Source organism: Camelus ferus, chromosome 10 (assembly GCF_009834535.1).
Source record: "Camelus ferus isolate YT-003-E chromosome 10, BCGSAC_Cfer_1.0, whole genome shotgun sequence".
Lineage (NCBI taxonomy): Eukaryota > Metazoa > Chordata > Mammalia > Artiodactyla > Camelidae > Camelus > Camelus ferus.
Genome location: NC_045705.1, coordinates 72,114,226 through 72,133,227, shown reverse-complemented (window position 1 = coordinate 72,133,227; position 19,002 = coordinate 72,114,226). Strand labels below are relative to the sequence as shown.

The following is a 19,002-nucleotide window of genomic DNA, read 5'->3' as shown; positions in this document are numbered from 1 at the left end:
CGGGCGTTCCCACTCCTCCCTCCCAGGGCCCCCACAGTCCCATCCCACACCGAGGCCCCAGCAGCTGTGCTGGGCCCGGGATGGAGCCCAGGACTCCTGGACCTCGACCGGCAGCAGTGGCCTCTGGGATGAGCCCCAGGGCCGGCGGTATCCGGACCACCAGCGGGGTAGGTCTACCACTGGGCACCCCTCCAAGAGGTGACTCCAACTCAGGCTTCCTCCCCAGGCTTCACCCTGACATTTCTGGGGCCCCTCCCCTCCCCCTCCAATCCCCCCTCCCTGACCTCTGATTCCCACCCCTCAGTCTCCTCCCCAGCACTGACCTTACCACTAGGGTTGCCTCCCGACACCCCCTCCCGCCTGCCTCACCCCTAGGCCACTGTCCTCCAGCCATCATCTCTACCCGGGACCATGTCCCCTGCCTTCAGGGGTCCGGGGCCCGGGGCAAGGGCTTCCCATGGGCGAGAGGGCCACTCAGGGTGGGCTCCATGACTTTCGAGGGGGAACCCAGGAGGTACAAGAGGCCACTTGATCCCCACCCCTCCAGCCCTCCTGAGCTCACCCCTTGCCCCACCCAGTCTGCCAGGGGCTTGTCCTGGATCCATGCCAGGCCTACCCCGGAGGCCTTGCAGTAGGCTGGTCCAGCTGAGGGGGCAAGCCCCACCATGCCTGGGCCTCCCCCCATCTCTGACCCTACGCCCCCCACTCCCCACACTGCTCCAACCCCTCCTCGTCCTGCTCTCTCAGACTCCCAGGCTCTTCCCTGCACATACCAGGTCCTGCGCCCCGAGCCAGTGCGGGAGGGCCCTCTGAGTCAGCCCCCGGGGGCAGTCCTGCCTGCCCCTGCTGAGCTGAGCCCTGACTCAGTGTTGGGAACGGTTTCCCACCCCCACACCCTGGGGGGCAGGAGCACAGGAGGGGCTCCAGAGAGGGCCAAGCCAGTCCTTTGGAGGCCTCTGCAGAGGGGGGCGGTGGGGGGTGGTTTCTGGGGTCTACAGGAGGAGATCTGGAAGGTCACGAGCCTGGGGGTGAGCCTCACACTTCCGGGGTCTCTCGGGCACCAAGGACCTGGACAAGGGCCCCCAGAGCCCCCTTCCACCCTAAAGCTCCACTCAATTCCTTTACCTTCAAGCCTGTCCACTACCACTGACTTGAAGCCGCACCACCCCTGCCCCCACCTGCCCCCGTCTAGGCCTCATTCCAGCCTCACGGTTGGGCCGCCTGGTCCGTGGAGTTACCTGGAGCCCCCAGCTCCTCAGGGAGGGGGAGGCCCACCCTCAGATTTCCAGAGGGGGCAGCCATAGGCTCCCCAGGGGCCTCTCTAGGCCCTTCCCTAACACTCAGGACAGCGGGCTCAGAGGACTTGCTATGGCCTTTGCTGGCTGTGAACAAAGGGCCTGGACCCCTCTGCCCGTCTCCTGGGTCGGGCGAAAGGAGGGGAACATGCAGGGCCTGTTCTTCCGCCCAAATTCCAGCAGGCAGCGGCCCCTCCCTCCCACCTGGCCCAGGTGTCCCCGCCCCTAGCTGAGCTCAGGGCTGGGCGGGTGTCTGTCTCTAGGCCAGCCCTGGGCGAGGCCAGCGGGGAGGGGACTTCAGGGACAGGGCCGCACAGAAGAGACGGCGGAGACAGCCCGGGCTGGAGGCGGCTGCCGGGCCCAGGCCAGGTGGACCCAGCCCCGCGTGCCAGCCGCCATGCAGGACGGTAACTTCCTGCTGTCGGCCCTGCAGCCCGAGGCCGGCGTGTGCTCCCTGGCACTGCCCTCCGACCTGCAGCTGGACCGCCGGGGCGCAGACGGGCCAGAGGCTGAGCGGTTGCGGGTGGCCCGGGTCCAGGAGCAGGTCCGCGCTCGCCTCCTGCAGCTGGGCCAGCAGCCACGGCCCAATGGGGCCGCCGAGCCTGAGGGGGCCGCCGAGGCAGCCAGAGGAGGTAGGCGGATACGGGCAGGGTGGGCAGCGGGCGGTGGCGGCCAGAGTGGCCCCAGCGGGTGTGGTGGTGCGAGGGCCAGAGGCCGTGGTGCAGCCGACTCTGGGCTCAGCTCCCTGACTCACCGAGGCCATGCCTTGAGTCACCGCCCCGCCCCAGCGGGCGTGGGAGAAGCCATAGGTGGGGCCTCCCACCTCCCAGCGGGGTCCCCTGGGTCCTCCCTGCAAGCCTGGTCCGGCCTCACCTGCCCCTTGGCCCTGAGTCCCGGCCCCCAGTTGGGGGACAACCGGCGGCGCAGCACATGGCGCGCCAGCCAGGCCCATCTCTGCCGATAAACACAGAACACACACACGTCCAGGCCCCCATGACACGGGCTCACACACGGCCTCAGAGACACGCAGAGACACATCAGTCCCACAGAGACACAAACACACTGAGACACGGACACCCAGGCTATAGTGTTCCTCCACCCTCACCCTGCCCCCAGCCCCCATGGGAATGAGCAGACAGAAAGATGAGGGGTGGGGTCTGGGGCTCCTGGCCCAGAGCCACCCGCCTGTCTGGGCCAGGGTCTCCCCAGGGAATTGCAGTGGAGGGACCTGTTGGAGTGACCCACATAATCTCTGTGAGAGCAGCGGCTGGGGGACTGCCCCTCGTGCCAGGCAGCCCCCCGTGTAGGAATCCCAATCCCCCGGTGCATGCATGCGTGTGCGTGCATGTGTGTGATGAATGTGTGAGTACGTGTGAGTGTGTGTGCGTGCATGAGTGTTGAAGGATCCCACGGATGCAGCGAGTTCTGGGCACTGGCTCTAGAAGGGCCATTTCCTCCCTTCCAGGCTGCAGCAACAGGGATCAATGTTAGGTGGTAAGATGAACCTTCCAGGAAGTCACAGGCCAAGACCTCGGGTCTAAGTTGTTCACAAGATGATTGGAGGGCCCCCACAGTCCTGGCCTCCAGCCTCTGGTCAGAGGAAGGAGGGTCAGCCAGGGTCGTCAGGGCAGCCTGGATTCCTGGGTACCCCCCTCCCTAGGCTTCAGCCTTGCTTATGGCCAAGTTGGGTGCCCAGGGGTCATGAGGTAGAGGAGGGAGCAGGGAGGGGTTAATTACCACCCTGGCTACCCTGCCAATTAGGGAAAAGAGGATTATAATTTGGGGGTGGGGGTAAGGTCCCCAGGCACGGGGCGTGCCCCCCCAGGCTCAGCCTCGCTAGCGTCAAAGGGTTAATAGCCCCTGCCCAGAAGCCTCATTAACCAGGGCGGGTCTGGGGAGCATGCTGGGTTGGGGAGTCCCCCTAGACCGATGTGGGGCAGAGGTTGGGGGAGGGGCCAAGGCCCCTCTTCCCTTCACCCCCACCCTGAGTCCCATCAGCCAGGTCACTGTCCCCTGGCCTTTGGGGAGAGGGGACTCTTCCTCCTCCAGGTGTGGCCCCAGCAGGACTCTGGCAGAGGCTAACCACCCCCAGGAACTCCCTCCAGGTTTAAAGACCCAACCCCGGGCATCGCCCAGGCGATGCCACCCCAGCCTGTTGCCACTGCTCTACCTTGGTTTGACCCTTGCCCAGCTCTTCCAGTGCGCCTGACCAAGCACAGCCCACCCACCCGTCCATTCTGCATCTGACACATACTTGTTCAGTTGTCCCTTCACCAGCTCGCCATCCTCCCAGCTTAGTTATCCCTTCACCTAGCAGTCTGTTCATCCACCCACCCATCCTTCCAATGGTCCAACTCGCCCTCCCCCCATCTCTCCACCCTCCACCCACCCACTCGTCCGTCCACTCACCAGGTAGTCAGGCTGGCGCCAGAGCCCTCAGTCTGTGTGTGGCTGGGGGCGGGTGTGGCTCTGCCAGGTGGGTCAAGGGACTGCCCCTCAGGGCACCAGTCCAGGGAGACTTGTGTCCTCGGTGAGTGTGGCATCACTCTGGGGTGACCACAGCACTGGACGGGCTCACAGGAGGTCAGGGTGGCTTCCTGGGGGAGGCAGCCAGGCACTGTACCCTGGCAGGGCTGAGAGCTAATGTAGGAGTCCCTGGCACACTCCCCAGGCAGCCTCAGGGAGGGAGCAAACACGGCTGGCAGGGTACAATGAGGCAATGGCAGAGACACTGGCACCTGGCCCTGGAGTCCACCCAACCTCCCTGCCAGGCCTCAGGGTCAGAGAGGAGTCAGGAGGCCAGCACTTGGCCATCAGCCCAGCCAGGCTCCGCTGTCCCTGTCCACAGGTGGGTCCCGGGCCGGGTACCACACCCTGCAGGCTGGCTTCAGCTCCCGCTCCCAGGGCCTGAGTGGGGACACCACCTCGGTGAGTGACACCCTTTCCAGCCCAAAGGGTCACATGAGGGGGGTTCTGGGGTAGGCTGAGGGCTTCAGGGTCAGGAGGAGGGGACTGGCGCCAGGAGAGCCGCCGCACCCCTCACTGTCCATCCCTCCCCCCCCGCCTACCCGCAGACCTTCCGGCCCATCGCCAAACCTACCTACAGCCCTGCTTCCTGGTCCTCCCGTTCAGCCGTGGACCTGAGCTCCAGTCGGAGGCTGAGCTCTGCCCACAATGGGGGCAGTGCCTTTGGGGCTGCCGGGTACGGGGCTGCCCAGCCTGCTGCACCAATGCCCACCCGGCCCGTGTCCTTCCACGAGCGTGGCAGGGTGGGGAGCCGGGTGGATTATGACACCTTGTCCCTGCGCTCCCTGAGGCTGGGGGCCGGGGGCCCGGATGACCGCTACAGTGTGGTGTCCGAGCAGCTGGAGCCGTCCGCTGCCTCCGCGTACAGGTCCTTTGCCTATGAACGCCATGCCAGCTCCAGCTCTGGCCAGGCTGGGGGTCTGGATTGGCCGGAGCCCACCGAGGGACCACCCAGCCGGACCATCCGTGCCCCCGCCATGCGAACCCTGCAGCGATTCCAGAGCAGCCACCGCAGCCGTGCGGGGCCTGGGGGGCCGCCGGGGGCCGTCCTGGAGCCTGTGACCCGGGCGCCATCCGTGCGCAGCCTCAGCCTCAGCCTGGCTGACTCGGGCCACCTGCCGGACATGCGTGCGCTGGACAGCTACGGTAGCCACCGCACACTGCAGAGGCTCAGCAGCGGGTGAGCTGGGCCTGGCTCTGGGAGGGGCTTCTGCCGTGACCCTAGTCCATCCCTGGGTCAGCCTGACACCTGCCGCCTGTCTCTGCAGCTTTGATGACATTGACCTGCCCTCAGCAGTCAAGTACCTCATGGCTTCAGACCCCAACCTGCAGGTGCTGGGAGCGGCCTACATCCAACACAAGTGCTACAGTGACGCGACGGCCAAGAAGCAGGTGACCACCCTGCTGCCCGTGGCCCCCGGCCTGGGGACACCCTGCATTGGCCCCCCTTCGCTCACTGCCCTCCAGTCCCTGACCACCCCTTGCAGATCCCCAAGCTGACTGGGCAGACCTGGTCCTGCTCAGAGCCTCCTCAGCAGAGGACAGGCAGGAGGGAGTGACTTGTGTATGTCTGCACACACCTGCATGTATCCCCACACACCTGCTTACATCCGCACGTCTGCACGTGCCTGCGTGCACTGGGGTAACGTCCACACATCAGTGTACAAGCGCTATACAAGTGCACATGTTCACAGCATCCGTACACGCCTACATACACTGGCACACGTCTACACACCTGCATCATTTACATAAGCCTGCATGCACGTACACACATCCACCTGCATACACCCGTGCGCGTCCACCCTTGCACGCGTGCTGACACCTGCATGCCTGTGCCTGCAGGCCCGCAGCCTTCAGGCCGTGCCCAGGCTGGTGAAGCTCTTCAACCACGCCAACCAGGAGGTGCAGCGCCATGCCACGGGCGCCATGCGCAACCTCGTGTATGACAGCGCGGACAACAAGCTGGCCCTGGTGGAAGAGAACGGCATCTTCGAGCTGCTGCGCACGCTGCGCGAGCAGGACGACGAGCTGCGCAAGAACGTCACAGGTGGCCCTGGGCCCCACCGCCCGGCCACCCCGCGCCGCCCCGCCTGCCTCTTCCCTGGGTCCCCACCGCTGTTTCTGGGGCTTGTCTCTTTGGAGCTGACCTTGCACCCCAGACCCCAGGCCCCGTGTCCCCAAGTGTCCTCTCTGCTCTGTTGCAGCCCCGTGACCCTGCAGGTCACACTCAGGCTCTCCCCATCGAGGCTCTTGGGTGAGGCTGGAAGTGCCAGGCGGGGCCCAGGGAGAGAGAGGTCAGGAGCCTCCTCCCCACCATCCCTGGAAGAGCCAGAGGGGCTGGTGGGCTGCCCCTGACCACGGACTTGGCCCCCTGCCGCAGGGATCCTGTGGAACTTGTCCTCCAGTGACCACCTGAAGGACCGCCTGGCCCGAGACACGTTGGAACAGCTCACAGACCTGGTGCTGAGCCCCCTCTCGGGGGCTGGGGGACCCCCCCTCATCCAGCAGAACGCCTCAGAGGCCGAGATCTTCTACAACGCCACGGGCTTCCTCAGGTGCGCTGGGCGGGGTGGGGGAGGCCCGAGAAGGGGCCTTTGGGTCTGAGGTCTGAATGACATGGCGGAGGTGGCCGCGGGCTGGGAGATGTGGACAGACAAGCGAGGCAGAGTGCTGATGCAGGAGGGGATCAGGCCATCAGGTGTGTCCCCCAGTCAGATGTCGACAGACTCTGGGTTCACAGGCTGAGGTTTCCTTACATCAGGGACTTGGTCTGACATTTATAACCTCTCTCCGCCCCCGGGCACTTTGAGGAGAGGGTTGGGGATGGGCAGGCAGAGGGGTCAGGGCCGCCGTGTCCCCCCCATCCCAGGACTAGGAGCAAGAGGTGCCTGGGGCAGGGCCCAGCTCAGGGGAAGGAGAGGGTTGGTGCTCAGGATCTCAGCCCTTGGTTTTGGGCCCCTGTGGCTGTTTGGGGGGGGGGGTCCCTGTGGGAGGTGAGCTCTGCCTGGGGTCCCTGTGGCGGTCTCTGATCTGCCTCCACCCACAGGAACCTCAGCTCAGCCTCCCAGGCCACTCGTCAAAAGATGCGTGAGTGCCACGGGCTGGTGGATGCCCTGGTCACCTATATCAACCACGCCCTGGACGTGGGCAAGTGTGAGGACAAGGTGAGGGTCGGCCAGTGCCTGGGGGCCTGAGGGGCTCCAGCCTGCTCTAACTGCTGCCCGCCCTCTGCAGAGCGTGGAGAATGCTGTGTGCGTGCTGAGGAACCTGTCCTACCGCCTGTATGACGAGATGCCGCCATCTGCCCTGCAGCGGCTGGAGGGCCGGGGCCGCCGGGACGTGGTGGGGGCGCCGCCCGGCGAGGTGGTGGGCTGCTTCACTCCGCAGAGCCGGCGGCTCCGAGAGGTGGGAGTGGGCCTGGGTTGGTGGGAGCAGAGGTGCTGGCCTGCCCGCAGCTGACCCTCTGCCCTCTTCTCCCAGCTGCCCCTCATGGCTGATGCGCTCACCTTTGCCGAGGTGTCTAAGGACCCCAAGGGCCTTGAGTGGCTGTGGAGCCCCCAGATCGTGGGGCTGTACAACCGGCTGCTGCAGCGTTGCGAGCTCAACCGGCACACCACCGAGGCGGCCGCTGGGGCACTGCAGAACATCACTGCGGGCGACCGCAGGGTGAGGGCCCCTGCGGACACCCGGCAGGTGTCCTGGGCACCACAGGGCTGTGCCTGGCCTGACCCACACCTGCCCACGGGTCGGGGATACGAGGGGTGAACAGGAGACAGGAGCCCTCTCTCCGGGAGTTTACAGTCTGTAAGGGGAGCCAGAACTTCAGAGCGAGGGAGGAAAGGAGGCAGGAGGCAGTGGAGGGTGCCGACCTCCGGGCAGAGCAGGCGGGACGAGAAGGCAGGGGACTCTGAGGGGCAGCAAGAAGCATGAGGTCAGCATCCCAGACAGGCCCAGGGGCCTGTGAGGATTCAAGGTCTGCGCTGGGCTTAAGGGAGGTGCCAGGGAGGTTGGGGCCTTGAGGGCCGGCACCTGTGCTCACCAGCCCCTTTCTCACCTGCAGTGGGCAGGCGTGCTGAGCCGGCTGGCTCTGGAGCAGGAGCGCATCCTGAACCCGCTGCTGGACCGAGTTCGGACCGCTGACCACCACCAGCTGCGCTCACTGACTGGCCTCATCCGAAACCTGTCTCGGAACGCCAGGAACAAGGATGAGATGTGTGAGTCTGGCTGTCCCGGAGCCAGGGTTTTGCCTCACCCTGCCTGGCTGGGCTCACCCCTGGACTTTGCTGCTGCCCATTGGGCAGCTTCTGGGAAGCCAGAGCCGGTGGACAGACAGGCATGGAAGGTGCCGAGGTGGCTGGGGGGGCGGTAGAGCCTGACCTTCCCACCTCCTGGCAGCCACCAAGGTGGTGAGTCACCTGATCGAGAAGCTGCCTGGCAGCGTGGGTGAGAAGTGCCCTCCGGCTGACGTGCTCGTGAACATCATAGCCGTGCTCAACAACCTGGTGGTGGCCAGTCCAGTCGCCGCCCGGGACCTGCTTTACTTCGATGGACTCCGCAAGCTGGTCTTCCTCAAGAAGATGCGGGACAGGTCAGGGCCCAACCTCACACCCGGCCCAGGGTGCCCCAGCCCACCCCATCTCTGGCCATGCCCGTTGCCCTGCTGACCCCTGCCCCCTGCCCCCAGCCCCGACAGTGAGAAGTCCTCGAGGGCGGCCTCCAGCCTCCTGGCCAACCTGTGGCAGTACAGCAAGCTCCACCGAGACTTCCGGGCGGTATGTCCGCAGTCCAGGATGGGCAGGCCCCAAGCGCAGGGTGGGGGCCGGGGACGGCGGGGAGGGACGCGGAAGCCCGTGTGGCACCGGAGACCGGGGAGACCAGGGTTCTGCTTCCAGCACACTGGGGCGGACGGGTGCAGGGCAGCACATCCTGACCCTGGGTTCCCTCTCCACTGCAGAAGGGCTACCGAAAGGAGGACTTCCTGGGCCCGTAGGCAAGGCCTTCCTTGGAGAAGGAGGACGGAACGTGACCCGGCCTCCGAGGGACGGGCTCAGCTCAGGGCTGCTCGCCAGCCAGCTTGAGAAGGTTGATGATGGCCCAGGGGCCTCTCAACGGAGCCCCATCCATGTGCGACTTGAAGGCATGGGCCATGGGGGAGGGGACAGGGGCTTGTGGCTAGGGACTTGGCTTCTGCAGGGCAGGGAGTGGGGCAGGGCTTGAGGCTGATCTGATGCGTGGGGTCGTGGCCAGGTGACTGGCAGAGGTGGGGCTGGCTGTGGCCCAGGAGGGCCTTGGGACAACCAGCGCTGGGAATAAAAGTGGCCGTGAACACAGCAGCCACAGCCCTGCGTGCTTCTTGGGCTGGCCAGACCTGGGGGTTGGATCCAAGGATTCAGCAGTGTCCTCCAGCACAACCATGCCCACCCCTGAGGACACCCGCCCTGAGCCCACACACAGGCGTCTCCGTGTCAGGAGACCCAGGACAGGGAGGAGGGCGTGTCCAGCAGTGGGAGGCCAAAGAGTGGAGGAGACAGGGCAGCAGCAGTGGCAGCCTCAGCCCAAGTGAAGCACTGGTGCAGCAGAGCTGGGGACCTCGCGAGCAGAGCAATGACCGCTCCTGGGACAACTGGAACTGCTGCTGGCTTTGGTGCTGCCCTGCTGGGCTGGGCTCATGTGGCACATGCACCCAACACCTCTCTGCCCTGCCTCACTGGGCCTGGGGGTGCCCCGACAGGACTCATGCTGTCTGTCTGAGGCTTGGGGTCCAGTAGGTGCTGGGCCCCCTCCCCATCTCACCAAGTTAGGCCATTTGGTTGTGAACCTCCCACTGATATTTTTACAACCAAAGGCTTCTTCTGCAAAGTTTAGAATCTGAAGTCTCTAGGGGCCTGCCCCCCCAGGGTCTGTCTGGAGGGGAGTGAGACTGGAGATATCACTCCCCCAAGCAGGGAAACCTGAGGAAGCCACTGCAAAAGATGTGTCTGGCTGGGTCAGGGTAGAGGAGGACGGGGAGAGAGTGGGTTTGTGTGGTTGGCCAGATTTGGTGACCGAGTGGCCATGTGGTGAGAAAAGGGAGGGGTCCAGGGCCCTGGAGGGCCTGAGACAGAAGTGAGGGGTGCTCTGCCCAAGACACTGGACGCCTGCTTCCTGCCCCAGGAGAGGAGAGACCAAGACCCGGGTAAGATTCAAAAGGACTTTATTTGTGGCACAAGACTGGAGTCACTCCCTTTCCCCGAGGTCCCAGGGCCACAGGTAGATGGGGCTCGTGGTCCTGCTAAACTAGGGGAAAAAGCCACCCTGCCCTGCCCCTAGCTGTCCCTGGTGGTCCTGCTGCTCCAGCCCGGACTACACGTCTTCCTCTGACACCAGACAGTAGAAGTCCGTGCGGGCACTGTAGTTTCTGGAGCCGAGATCCGAGATATCCACCTCACTGCCGCGGCCTTCTCCAAGTGAGACCCCACTTGCGTGCGGTGGAGCTGATGGCTCCCCAAAGACAGGTCCTCGTACACCTGGGGAGGGGGTACCGCCAGGCCTGAGGCTGGGCTGCTCACAGCCTGCCTCCTGCCAGTCACTCCCTGCTGCCCCTCCTGCATGGTAGCATTTGAGGTCCCAGAAGTTCCCAGGCAGGCCCTGGGCTCAACCTCCTCCATGGAAAGAGGCAGCCAGAGGTGCTCGGCTGCAGGGGGCAGTCCCCACCTCATGGACACCTTTCCCAGCTCCTCCACCTTATGCAGTCCTCCTCCAACCAAGGCTGAGCTTCCCAGGGTCAGGGGTGGGCATACCCAGGTCCCCCTCGGGGTCAGGGTCCAGCTCTGGGTCCAGGCTCCGACCTTCCGGGACCCGGCTTCCCACAATCAGCATGGGGTCTTTGTCATCCTGCAGCCGGGTCTGGGGGTCTCCCTCCATCGCTCTGTACTGCACCTTCCGCGGCAGTGCCAGCTGTAGCTCTTTCCAAAAATCGGAGGAAGGCATCTGGCGGCCAGGGTGGGGCAATCAGCGTGTGTAAACACAGCGTGTATAAACACATGGGGGTTCCCAACGCTGGAAGCCCCTGGCCTCCTTAGCCCCAGAGTACACCTCGCAGCGCGCATTCACCTGGCTCCAGGGACCTTCAAGCAGGGTCCCTCCTCTGGGCACCTGGCCACAGAACCCCCGCCCATGGGGTTCTATCCACAACCCCCCTCCCCGCCTCTCCGCACCACGGAGCCGGGCCTCCAGAGCAGCAGGGTCACCAGATGGCGGTGCTGGCGCAGCAGGCGAAGCGCGGGGTGCGCCGGGTCTCGCCGCTGGCCCTCGAAGGTGATGAAGATGGGTTTACGCGTGAGCTCCAGCAGTCGGCACAGGCCCTCCCTGCGGGGGAGGGACGTCAGGGGGGGCGCGGCTGGGGCCCACCCAACCCCGCGCGGGACCCACCGGAAGCTGTGGCTGCACCAGGCCCGGCCCAGGAAGGCGTCCGACAGCACCACGACGAGGCGCCGGCAGCGGCTCAGGTTCACCAGGAGGTCGGCGGACGGCTCTGCGGGAACAGGAGCGTAGGCAGGCGCTGGGCGGGGCCCTAGACGGGGCGAGGCCCGGGCCTGGGGTGGGGGCGGGGCGCCTCGGTACCCGCGCGCGGCAGGAGGTCGCGATCATCCAGGAAGAGCTTGTAACCCCGACGCCGCTCCAGCTGCGGCTTCAGGATGAAGTTCACGAACTTCCGGTCCTCGGGGCTGTCGCTGTAGGAGATGTAGGCGTCGTAGAGCTTCCCATCTGCGGGCGGCGGCGGGTCAGCGCGGCCGCTTTCCAGGCCTGGGCCCGCCACCCTCGGGGTCCCCTAATCCTCTCCCAGTGTGCAGCAAGGGCCAGGTCTGCGCCCCAGACGCAGATCCAGCAGATTCCCCGGCCCCAGTCGTGCCTAGACCCCTCCCTCACACGGGATTCCAAGTGGAGCCCAGGAACCGGGATACCGTGTCCCCCTTCCGCCAGCCCTGTGCCTTCCTGGGCTGCATGGAGACACCCGTTTCCTGGACTCCGTGCTCGCCAGAGCCCTCCAGGGATGGATGCCCCCTTGACCCCACCTCCAGAGCTGCTCACGTTTGTTGGGGGCAACCCCCCCCAACCCAGACCTGAGCCCAGGGAGGCCCCGTGGCTGACTCCTCATCCCCGTCCATCTGGGACCCACGCACCGTTCATCTCCACCTCCCCGTACGTGTCTTGGTACCAGAGCAATACATTGAGTCGACACTTCACATACAGCAGAGCTGTCAGGAGCAGGACCAGCAGGACTAGGAGTGAAGCCAGCACCGCAGCCACATGTCCAGCTGGGCCTGGGGACAGAGCTACAGCCTGAGCCTCTGACCACCCCAGCACCCTCCAGGCCTAAAGGCTTCCCAGGCCTCCCTCCTACCCTCTACCCCAGTGAACCCCCCTCACCAGCTCTCCAAAGAGTAAAGGAGGAGGAGCTGACGTTCTGGATGGAGCAGGTGAAGGTCCCAAAGTCCTCCGCACTGGTCAGGTTGACCCCCAGGACACTGGACACAAGCACCTCTGACAAGTTGGCCTTGACCCTGGGGAAACCAGGCCCCACCCCCTCACCTGGGGCCCGAGAGCATCACTGGATGCCCCTTAGCCCCATCTGTCTGGGACTCATCCAAAGAGGCTGCAAATTTGGGCCTCCTAGGCAGTCCTTGGGCCATAAGCTAAGAGAAATGGCCAGAATCAAGGGGGTGTGGATCTGTTTGGAGATAGTTACCCTAATCCTGCATATGGGTCCTGGGGGTCCTCTGACCCCTGCTGGCACTCATGGCCCTGAGTGGACCACAAGGTGTCTAAGGGGCCATCTATTCCTGCAGTCACTGATGGTTAGTCTGCATCCAGAGTGGCAGTCTGCTCGTGTCACATCTGGGCAGTCACTCCCCAGCCCGTGTCCAGGTAGTTGTAGACCAGGGTGTAGGTCAGAGAGGCCACAGGCCATGGGTGTATCCAGCGTGGTTACCTGACCCTGGACACCCTCCTCTCTTACCAGGAGTCCTCATGGAGGGCATGGTGTCTTCCACTGCCCAGCAGCAGCCCATCTTTCAGCCACTGGACTGAGGGCAGGGGGCAGTGGGGCCCAGAGACCACCGAGGCGGTGCAGTTCAGAGTGACCGCACTGCCTAGGGCAGACCCCAGCGCCTGGTGTCCAGATGGGGAGAGGAAGTCAGGGGCCCTGTTGCAGACTCCTGCAGAGAGAGGAACCTGTGCATTAGCCATGCTTGCAGTGCCAGGCTCCCATGGTCCACAGATGGTCTGTGGTCCGGGAAAAAACCAAGCTGGCTAGTGGCACGTGTTGCATGGTGGCCACACCATGTCCATCCACGAGTCCTGTGGGGGACAGGGCCTGGCATTTGGCATACCTTCTTCCCCCAGCAGCAGCTGGTTCTTGTGTGTTCTGCCTGCCCTGGCTCCGAGGGGATGTTAGCTGGAGGGCATTTCCGGAGTCAGAGCTGAGCTGACCCAACCCCACCCCAGCCCAGCAGGGCCCGCCTAACTGCTCATCCACCCAGGGCATAAGCCTGGCCCCCACATTTCCCATGTGCACCTGTTGCCCATTGCTGTGAGGCCCAGGCCCTGGCCTTTCTGCTGGGGGAGCTACAGTGAGTGTGGACACTGGTGGTTTAGGGGATTCAGGGGTTGGGCATGCCAGCACGTGTCACCTGGTGTGGGAGTCTGGGGTTCCAGGACCCTCTACTCCAGGCCACAAGCAAGCCTTCTCACCTCCTGGAGATCCAAACTTTCTCATCTTTAGAATGGGGGGATGAGCCCCAGGGGGAGGTCAGAGAAGACTGTCATCGTCTTGGTAGTGTGGTCTCCCACCCATCCCACCCCCAACAGCCCCTACCAGTGCCCGCTCCCAGTATCCCTGGGCTTTACCCCACTAGCCTGGTCTAGAGGCCTTGGGCAGGAGAGGGTTCAAGGCCCATCCTAACGGTGGGGTCAGGACCCTGGGCCATGAGGGTGGGGTGAACAGAGGCCTTTGTACCCCTGGCTTGAGGCCAAGCAGAGAGCCGGGCAACATTGCAGGAGTCAGCCTGAGGGGCAGGAGGTAGGAGTGGAGCCCGAGCCGATCCCTCTCTGACCCATCTACCTGCCATGGTCTGGCCGGGGCCTCCTCGGGGCAGGCTGGGTACTGGGGCCACCCACGGCTCCACGGGGCTCCTTGGCCGAGCAGACTGGTCCCCCAAGGGCTGGGCAAAACTCACTCTCTGTCCTTGTATCAGGTCAGTCAGGGCTCCAGGACGGGTCGGAGGCTGCCGCCATCCCCAGGGAGCAAGTTAAATGAGAACAGGGTCAGTTAACGTGTAACTTTGGCTGCAGAAACACTGCCTCTGCACCAGCTGCCTAATGGAAGCCGGCAGAGCGTCAGGCACCCGCACAGCACCCGGTCCCTTACACGTGGCGGGAGTGGCGCCACCTTGCACAGCCCAGGGGGTTGGTCGGGGCCCTCGGGCTGAACTTCTGCTCCAGGGCCACCATGACGGCCCAGGGTGGGGCAGTGTCCCCAGCACCCCTCATGAGCCTGGGAGTTGGCCTCTTCCCACGTCCCCTGGGACGGGGCCGCCGCACTTAGCTGCCCTGAGGCTGCCAGACTGAGCCACGCTCCCAGCTGGGGCTTTGTTCTGGGCTCAGTCCTGGGTGCGACATGCCCTCGGGAACGCGGCACCTGAGGCTGAGGCTGAGCTGGGCCGAGGCGTCAAGGCAGGAGAGTCAAGTGGGGCCAGGCTGGGCCTGACAGGGCATCCCTCTTTCTGGGTCCTGTGCCGGCGCCCCCACCTGTTTGTCATCTTCAAACCCAGAGACCTTTGTCCACACTGTCTAGTTCTCCAAGGGAAGTCCCCACCCACTCATAGGTGACCCTTCTCCCCTCCGTGGGCTCTGGGGCCACTTCCAGCCAGTCAGCAGCCTCTTGGCACAAAAATCTCTACAGTGAGCTGGGCTGAAAGGCCGGGGCATGAAGCCCCAGCGCAGGGGCCTTCGCGACAGCCTCCTTGGCAGCTGGGCCCCGGCTACCTCTTCCTTGTCACCGAGGTCCACCCTGTTAATCCAGTGGGTATCCATCCACTCCACTCCCTCCCTCCCTGCCAAGTGGACACACTGGGGCCCAGCTCCTTCAACACTCCCTCCCTCCCCACCAGTAGGACCCCTGAGACTTTGCAGGGATGAGTCTCAGCCTGCCTCCCACTCCTGCACGGATGACCCCCTGTGGACCTGGCCCAGCTTCTGCCCCTGATTTGGAGGGGCTGGAATTTCCTCACTAATTAGTGGAGTGTCAGGCTTGATCCCTTGGGGGCTAGTGCAGAAAGTCCTTCCAGAAGCCCTTTGGAGTGAAGGGCAGGCCTGGGAAGGTCCTTGAAGCAGGAGAACCAGCCACTGAGGGACTGTGGAAGACTGGGCAGCTCACACCCCCTCTCCCAAAAGGAACTTCCTGCAACCCAGCAGGTCCTAGGGCAACTCCTGCAGTGCCTCCTTGGCCTCCCCAAGCTCAGAAGACCTCCCACCCCTGGAAATGCAATCTCAGATCCTCCTGGAAGTTAAGACCAAACTGCATGGCCAGGAGACAGGTGTTCCCCTGCATACCCCTCCCTGTACAGTCTGCCCTGTATACCTCTCCCCTCCACACCTTCCCCTGCAGTCTCCCTTGCACACCCCACACACACCCTGACCTGCACAACCCCCTGCAGCTTCTGTGCTGCACACTCTCCCTGCCATTTCCCCTGCAACAGCCCCTCTGTACAGTCGGCGCCATACACCCACCCCCTGCACCCCACACAGGCCTACAGTAAGCTCCTGGCCCCTGTGTACACGTGCACACGCCCCACACTCACACACACTGGTGGTCTACACACCTGGCACACACAGCACACACTTGCCACAGCTCCCACAGGGCACACAGCCACGAGCATCTGTACACACCTCACACCACACTCACTGCACCTCACACACCCCTCAGCCTCCCATCACCCCTCACTCTCACTGGTGCACGCACATGATGCACACATGTGCCACATGCTTTGCGGGCCTCTCCTTAGCCAGGCCTGATTTTGAGGACAGGCCTCAGGCCAGGAAAGGCACCCAAGGACAAGGACACTGGCTCACGCCGAGAAGCAAGGCCACTGTGGGAGGGCACGAAGTCACCTGGTTCCAGCTCTTTCCTCCTGAGTCAGGGAGGTCGGTCACTGAGGGCACTGACTTGTGCTTTGGAGCAAACTCTTTGCTCAGCTGGGCCCCCGGCCCAGTCCAAAGCACCACGGCTGCCCCGGACGCATTGCCAAGCACGGTGAGGACCTGGCTTTTGTTTGTGTGTTTTATTCAGAACTTTCCCCGTAGCTTCCTGGCTTCGCAGTCACATCCTCTCCTAAACCCAAACCCCACCCAAGCACCCACCCTCCTCTGAGGCGGGCTGGCGGGCAGTTGGTGGTTCTCCCCGTTGGCCCCGCCTGCCCCGCTCTTCCTGTAACTCTGAGTCAAGCGGCTCCTTCCTCTGGGGCCCACCCCAGTCCATCCAGGCACCGTCCTTCCGCAGGCCAGACCTGGAAGGTGGGCAGAGGCTGCACCAGTACTCGGGCCCAGGGTGATATGTCAGGGTCCTGGCAGGCAAACCCTCCCCCCATCAGGGCCGTCCTGCACACACACAAGGAGCTGGGCAGTATGGCCTGCTTTCTGGACACCCCTACGATTCCAACACCCAGGAGAGGGCGGAGTCTCCACGTAGCTCCTGGGCCCAAGTGAGCAACCCTAAGTACCCCTGACCTCTGACCTGTGGGGGTGATGGGGCTTCTGTGGAAACTCTCACCAGCAATGGGGCCTTGGGCTGGGTTCTTTGGCTCCCTCCCTGTCCACCTCCCAGGTGTAGCCCCCAAACAGTGAGCAGCTACAAGGGGGCTGGGGTATCACATGGACCTTAGTTTCAGGCGGGGAAGGGAGAGAAGTGCCGCCTTCCCTAGACAAGGAAGCAAACAGGAGGCCTCAGCAGAGGCGCCCAGCTCTGAGCCCAGTGTGGGGGGATGGGCAGCCAGCATCCCCTGTTGCCACCACCGATTCCCGCGCCCCGACACCAGACTGATGAAGGACTCAGGGCCCAGCGACAGGTAGCTGGTATCGCTGCCCGCAGAAATCAGGCAAGAGTCCCCTCCAGCCCCTGTCCCTGCCCCCACCCACACAGGGCAGGGCCTTCCAGGGGCGCATCCTCAGGGCAGCACCTGCTTCCCCACATCCTTAATCTGACCCCGCCCAAGCCCCCCTGCTCAAAGCCCTGGTGGCCTTCAAGACTCTTAGGTGACAGCGCATCTTGGGCTCAGGGTCTCGCAGAACTGGAGGAAGGCCTGACTGCACCTCTTCCCCACTGATCCTCAGCTTCCTGGACGCCTGTTGGAGCTGGTAGGAGCCCGTCCTGCAAGCTGCCCTGGGGGCGCTGAGGCCGAGTAGGCAGCACAAGCACCTGACGGACAGGTTACTGGCCGCCAGCAGTCAGTGACCTGCCCAGGAGCACCCAGGCAGGAAGCAAAGAGCTCTCGTGTCCCCAACCAGTCTTGCTGCCCCTCAGAGGTCCTGGCAGACGGCCTGCTGCTCTGGATGCCCGTCTGTACCGGCATCTCACAGCCATAGCTGCACGCCCCGCTAGCCGGTAACCGCCACGCGTACCCTCCCTCGTCCCCCAGGCCCACTCCCCAAAGAGAGCATAACCTCCACGTTGCCTCAGGCGCTCTCCAGAACAGCCCTTCCGCGTCCGAGCCCGCCCCCTGCACCGCCCACCACACTCTGTCCCGCGCCGTGCGGTTCCTAGAAAGCCCCGACCCTTCCCACCCTCCGGCCTCGCGCTGGAGCTCCAGTGCCTCCGCCAGCCCCCGCCCAGCGCCGCTCCCTTTCCCCGCCCTGCCGTATGGTCTGCTGCTCCGCACCCCACAGTCTCTGAGCGACTCCCCCTCTTTGGGGGCGGGCAGCCCCTCTGCGCCTTGTGCGTGCCGCATCTCCTGAAGGGAAGAACGTGCACAAACGCCTGGGCCCCACAAGCCGAGAGGCGCCCACGACACCCGGGTCTCCCTCGCCGCACAGCCCGCACCTGCCCTCCGCCTTCCCGGAGGGGTGGACAGGCCTTAGCATCGCCCACCCTCCAGGTGCGGTGAGCGGGCGGGGCGGGCCGCGCGCGGTTGGGGGGCGCGGACGGCCCGCAGGTCGGGGGCGCGCGCAGGCGGCGAGGGCGCGCACGGAAGGCAGAGAGGCGCGCGGACGGCGGTAGCTCCGCCCGGAGGCCGGCGCGCAGCGGCTCCAGCCGGCTTCACTGTCAGCCCCCGGCGCCCTGGGAGGCCTCAGACCTGGGCGCCGACCTTGGGGCGGAGGTGGGCGTCCCCTCGCGCCTCGGCGCTCTCTTCCCTCTCATGGGCGAGGGCCGCGAGGAAGCCACGGCTCACGTCAGGCGGAGCGGGAAAGAGCGGCGCTTGCCCCCACGAGGCTCAAGGGACCGGGACGCGGGCGAGCTCGGGCTTCCGGGCGACGTGGGCAACGAGCCCGGCTCCGGCGCACTTCCTGCGGAACCGCACCCACCGCGGCCCAGAGGCTCCCCGGGGCGAGAGGCACCCTGGCCCCCAGGCTTCAGGCCCGGTCCTGGCTCCCGGAAGCCGGAGACCTCCACTCACCTCCGTGGGTAGGAGCCACGATTGCCACACCTGCTGCCAAGACCCGTGGCCCGCGCGGCCGCGGGGGTGGAGCGGCTCACCTGGGCCAGGCGGCGGCGACAGGCCCAGCGGCAGCTGCAGGTGCGGCCCCGCCCAGCAGCCAGGGCCGAGGGCGGGCCGAATGTCCCGCTTTGCGCCCAAGGCTGGTGCTTTGGACTGTCCCGCGCTCAGTCCTCAGCAGCCGCCGCCGCCGCGCCGGGGGAGGGGGGGGGGGCAGAGGCCAAACCGGCCCAACTAGCCCGGAGGGTCTCGGTGCCCCGGAGACTTCTCGGAAATCCCACCGTCCCCAGGATCACTTTGTGTGGTTCTGCCCCTCCCCCCAAGCTCTACCTCTTCCTCTAGGAAGCCTGCCTTGACTCTTGCCCCTAAACTCCAGGTGCAGTGAGGCTAGGACCTCAGTAAGGCGCCCCTCACCTGGAAGTCCATGGAAACCCAGAGGAGGGCCAGGAGGCCACCACATTCCAGGCCTTTCCCCATCAGGGCCTCAGTTTCCC

At 65.0% G+C, this 19,002-nt stretch overlaps 2 protein-coding genes across 14 annotated transcripts; one reads left to right on the top strand and one right to left on the bottom strand.

Annotated features, from left to right (window-relative positions):
• Positions 1-11: 11 nt before the first annotated feature.
• On the top strand, positions 12-9,154 carry PKP3 (plakophilin 3). Of its 2 annotated transcripts, XM_032490397.1 has the most exons (15): positions 12-167; positions 1,729-1,927; positions 4,144-4,223; positions 4,370-4,497; positions 4,690-5,001; positions 5,090-5,213; positions 5,664-5,868; positions 6,202-6,376; positions 6,868-6,985; positions 7,056-7,226; positions 7,302-7,487; positions 7,882-8,035; positions 8,217-8,409; positions 8,506-8,593; positions 8,776-9,154. In XM_032490397.1, the coding sequence occupies exons 1-15, from the start codon at positions 81-83 to the stop codon at positions 8,809-8,811; spliced, it is 2,256 nt and encodes a 751-aa protein (XP_032346288.1). In that variant the 5' UTR covers positions 12-80; the 3' UTR covers positions 8,812-9,154. The 2 variants fall into 2 exon arrangements, with proteins under 2 accessions (XP_032346288.1, XP_032346287.1); XM_032490396.1 differs by having other exon boundaries at positions 4,370-5,001.
• Positions 9,155-9,997: 843 nt separating this feature from the next.
• Positions 9,998-18,706, bottom strand: SIGIRR (single Ig and TIR domain containing). Of its 12 annotated transcripts, XM_032490388.1 has the most exons (10): positions 15,972-17,017; positions 13,924-14,086; positions 12,820-13,018; positions 12,231-12,364; positions 11,984-12,124; positions 11,424-11,567; positions 11,232-11,334; positions 11,018-11,168; positions 10,601-10,790; positions 9,998-10,327 (listed from the first exon to the last, which is right to left on the bottom strand). In XM_032490388.1, the coding sequence occupies exons 2-10, from the start codon at positions 13,928-13,930 to the stop codon at positions 10,164-10,166; spliced, it is 1,233 nt and encodes a 410-aa protein (XP_032346279.1). In that variant the 5' UTR covers positions 13,931-14,086; positions 15,972-17,017; the 3' UTR covers positions 9,998-10,163. The 12 variants fall into 12 exon arrangements, with proteins under 12 accessions (XP_032346279.1, XP_032346276.1, XP_032346278.1 ...); XM_032490385.1 differs by lacking the exon at positions 15,972-17,017 and adding an exon at positions 18,470-18,701 and having other exon boundaries at positions 11,018-11,334; XM_032490387.1 differs by lacking the exon at positions 15,972-17,017 and adding an exon at positions 18,470-18,698 and having other exon boundaries at positions 12,820-14,086.
• Positions 18,707-19,002: the final 296 nt, after the last annotated feature.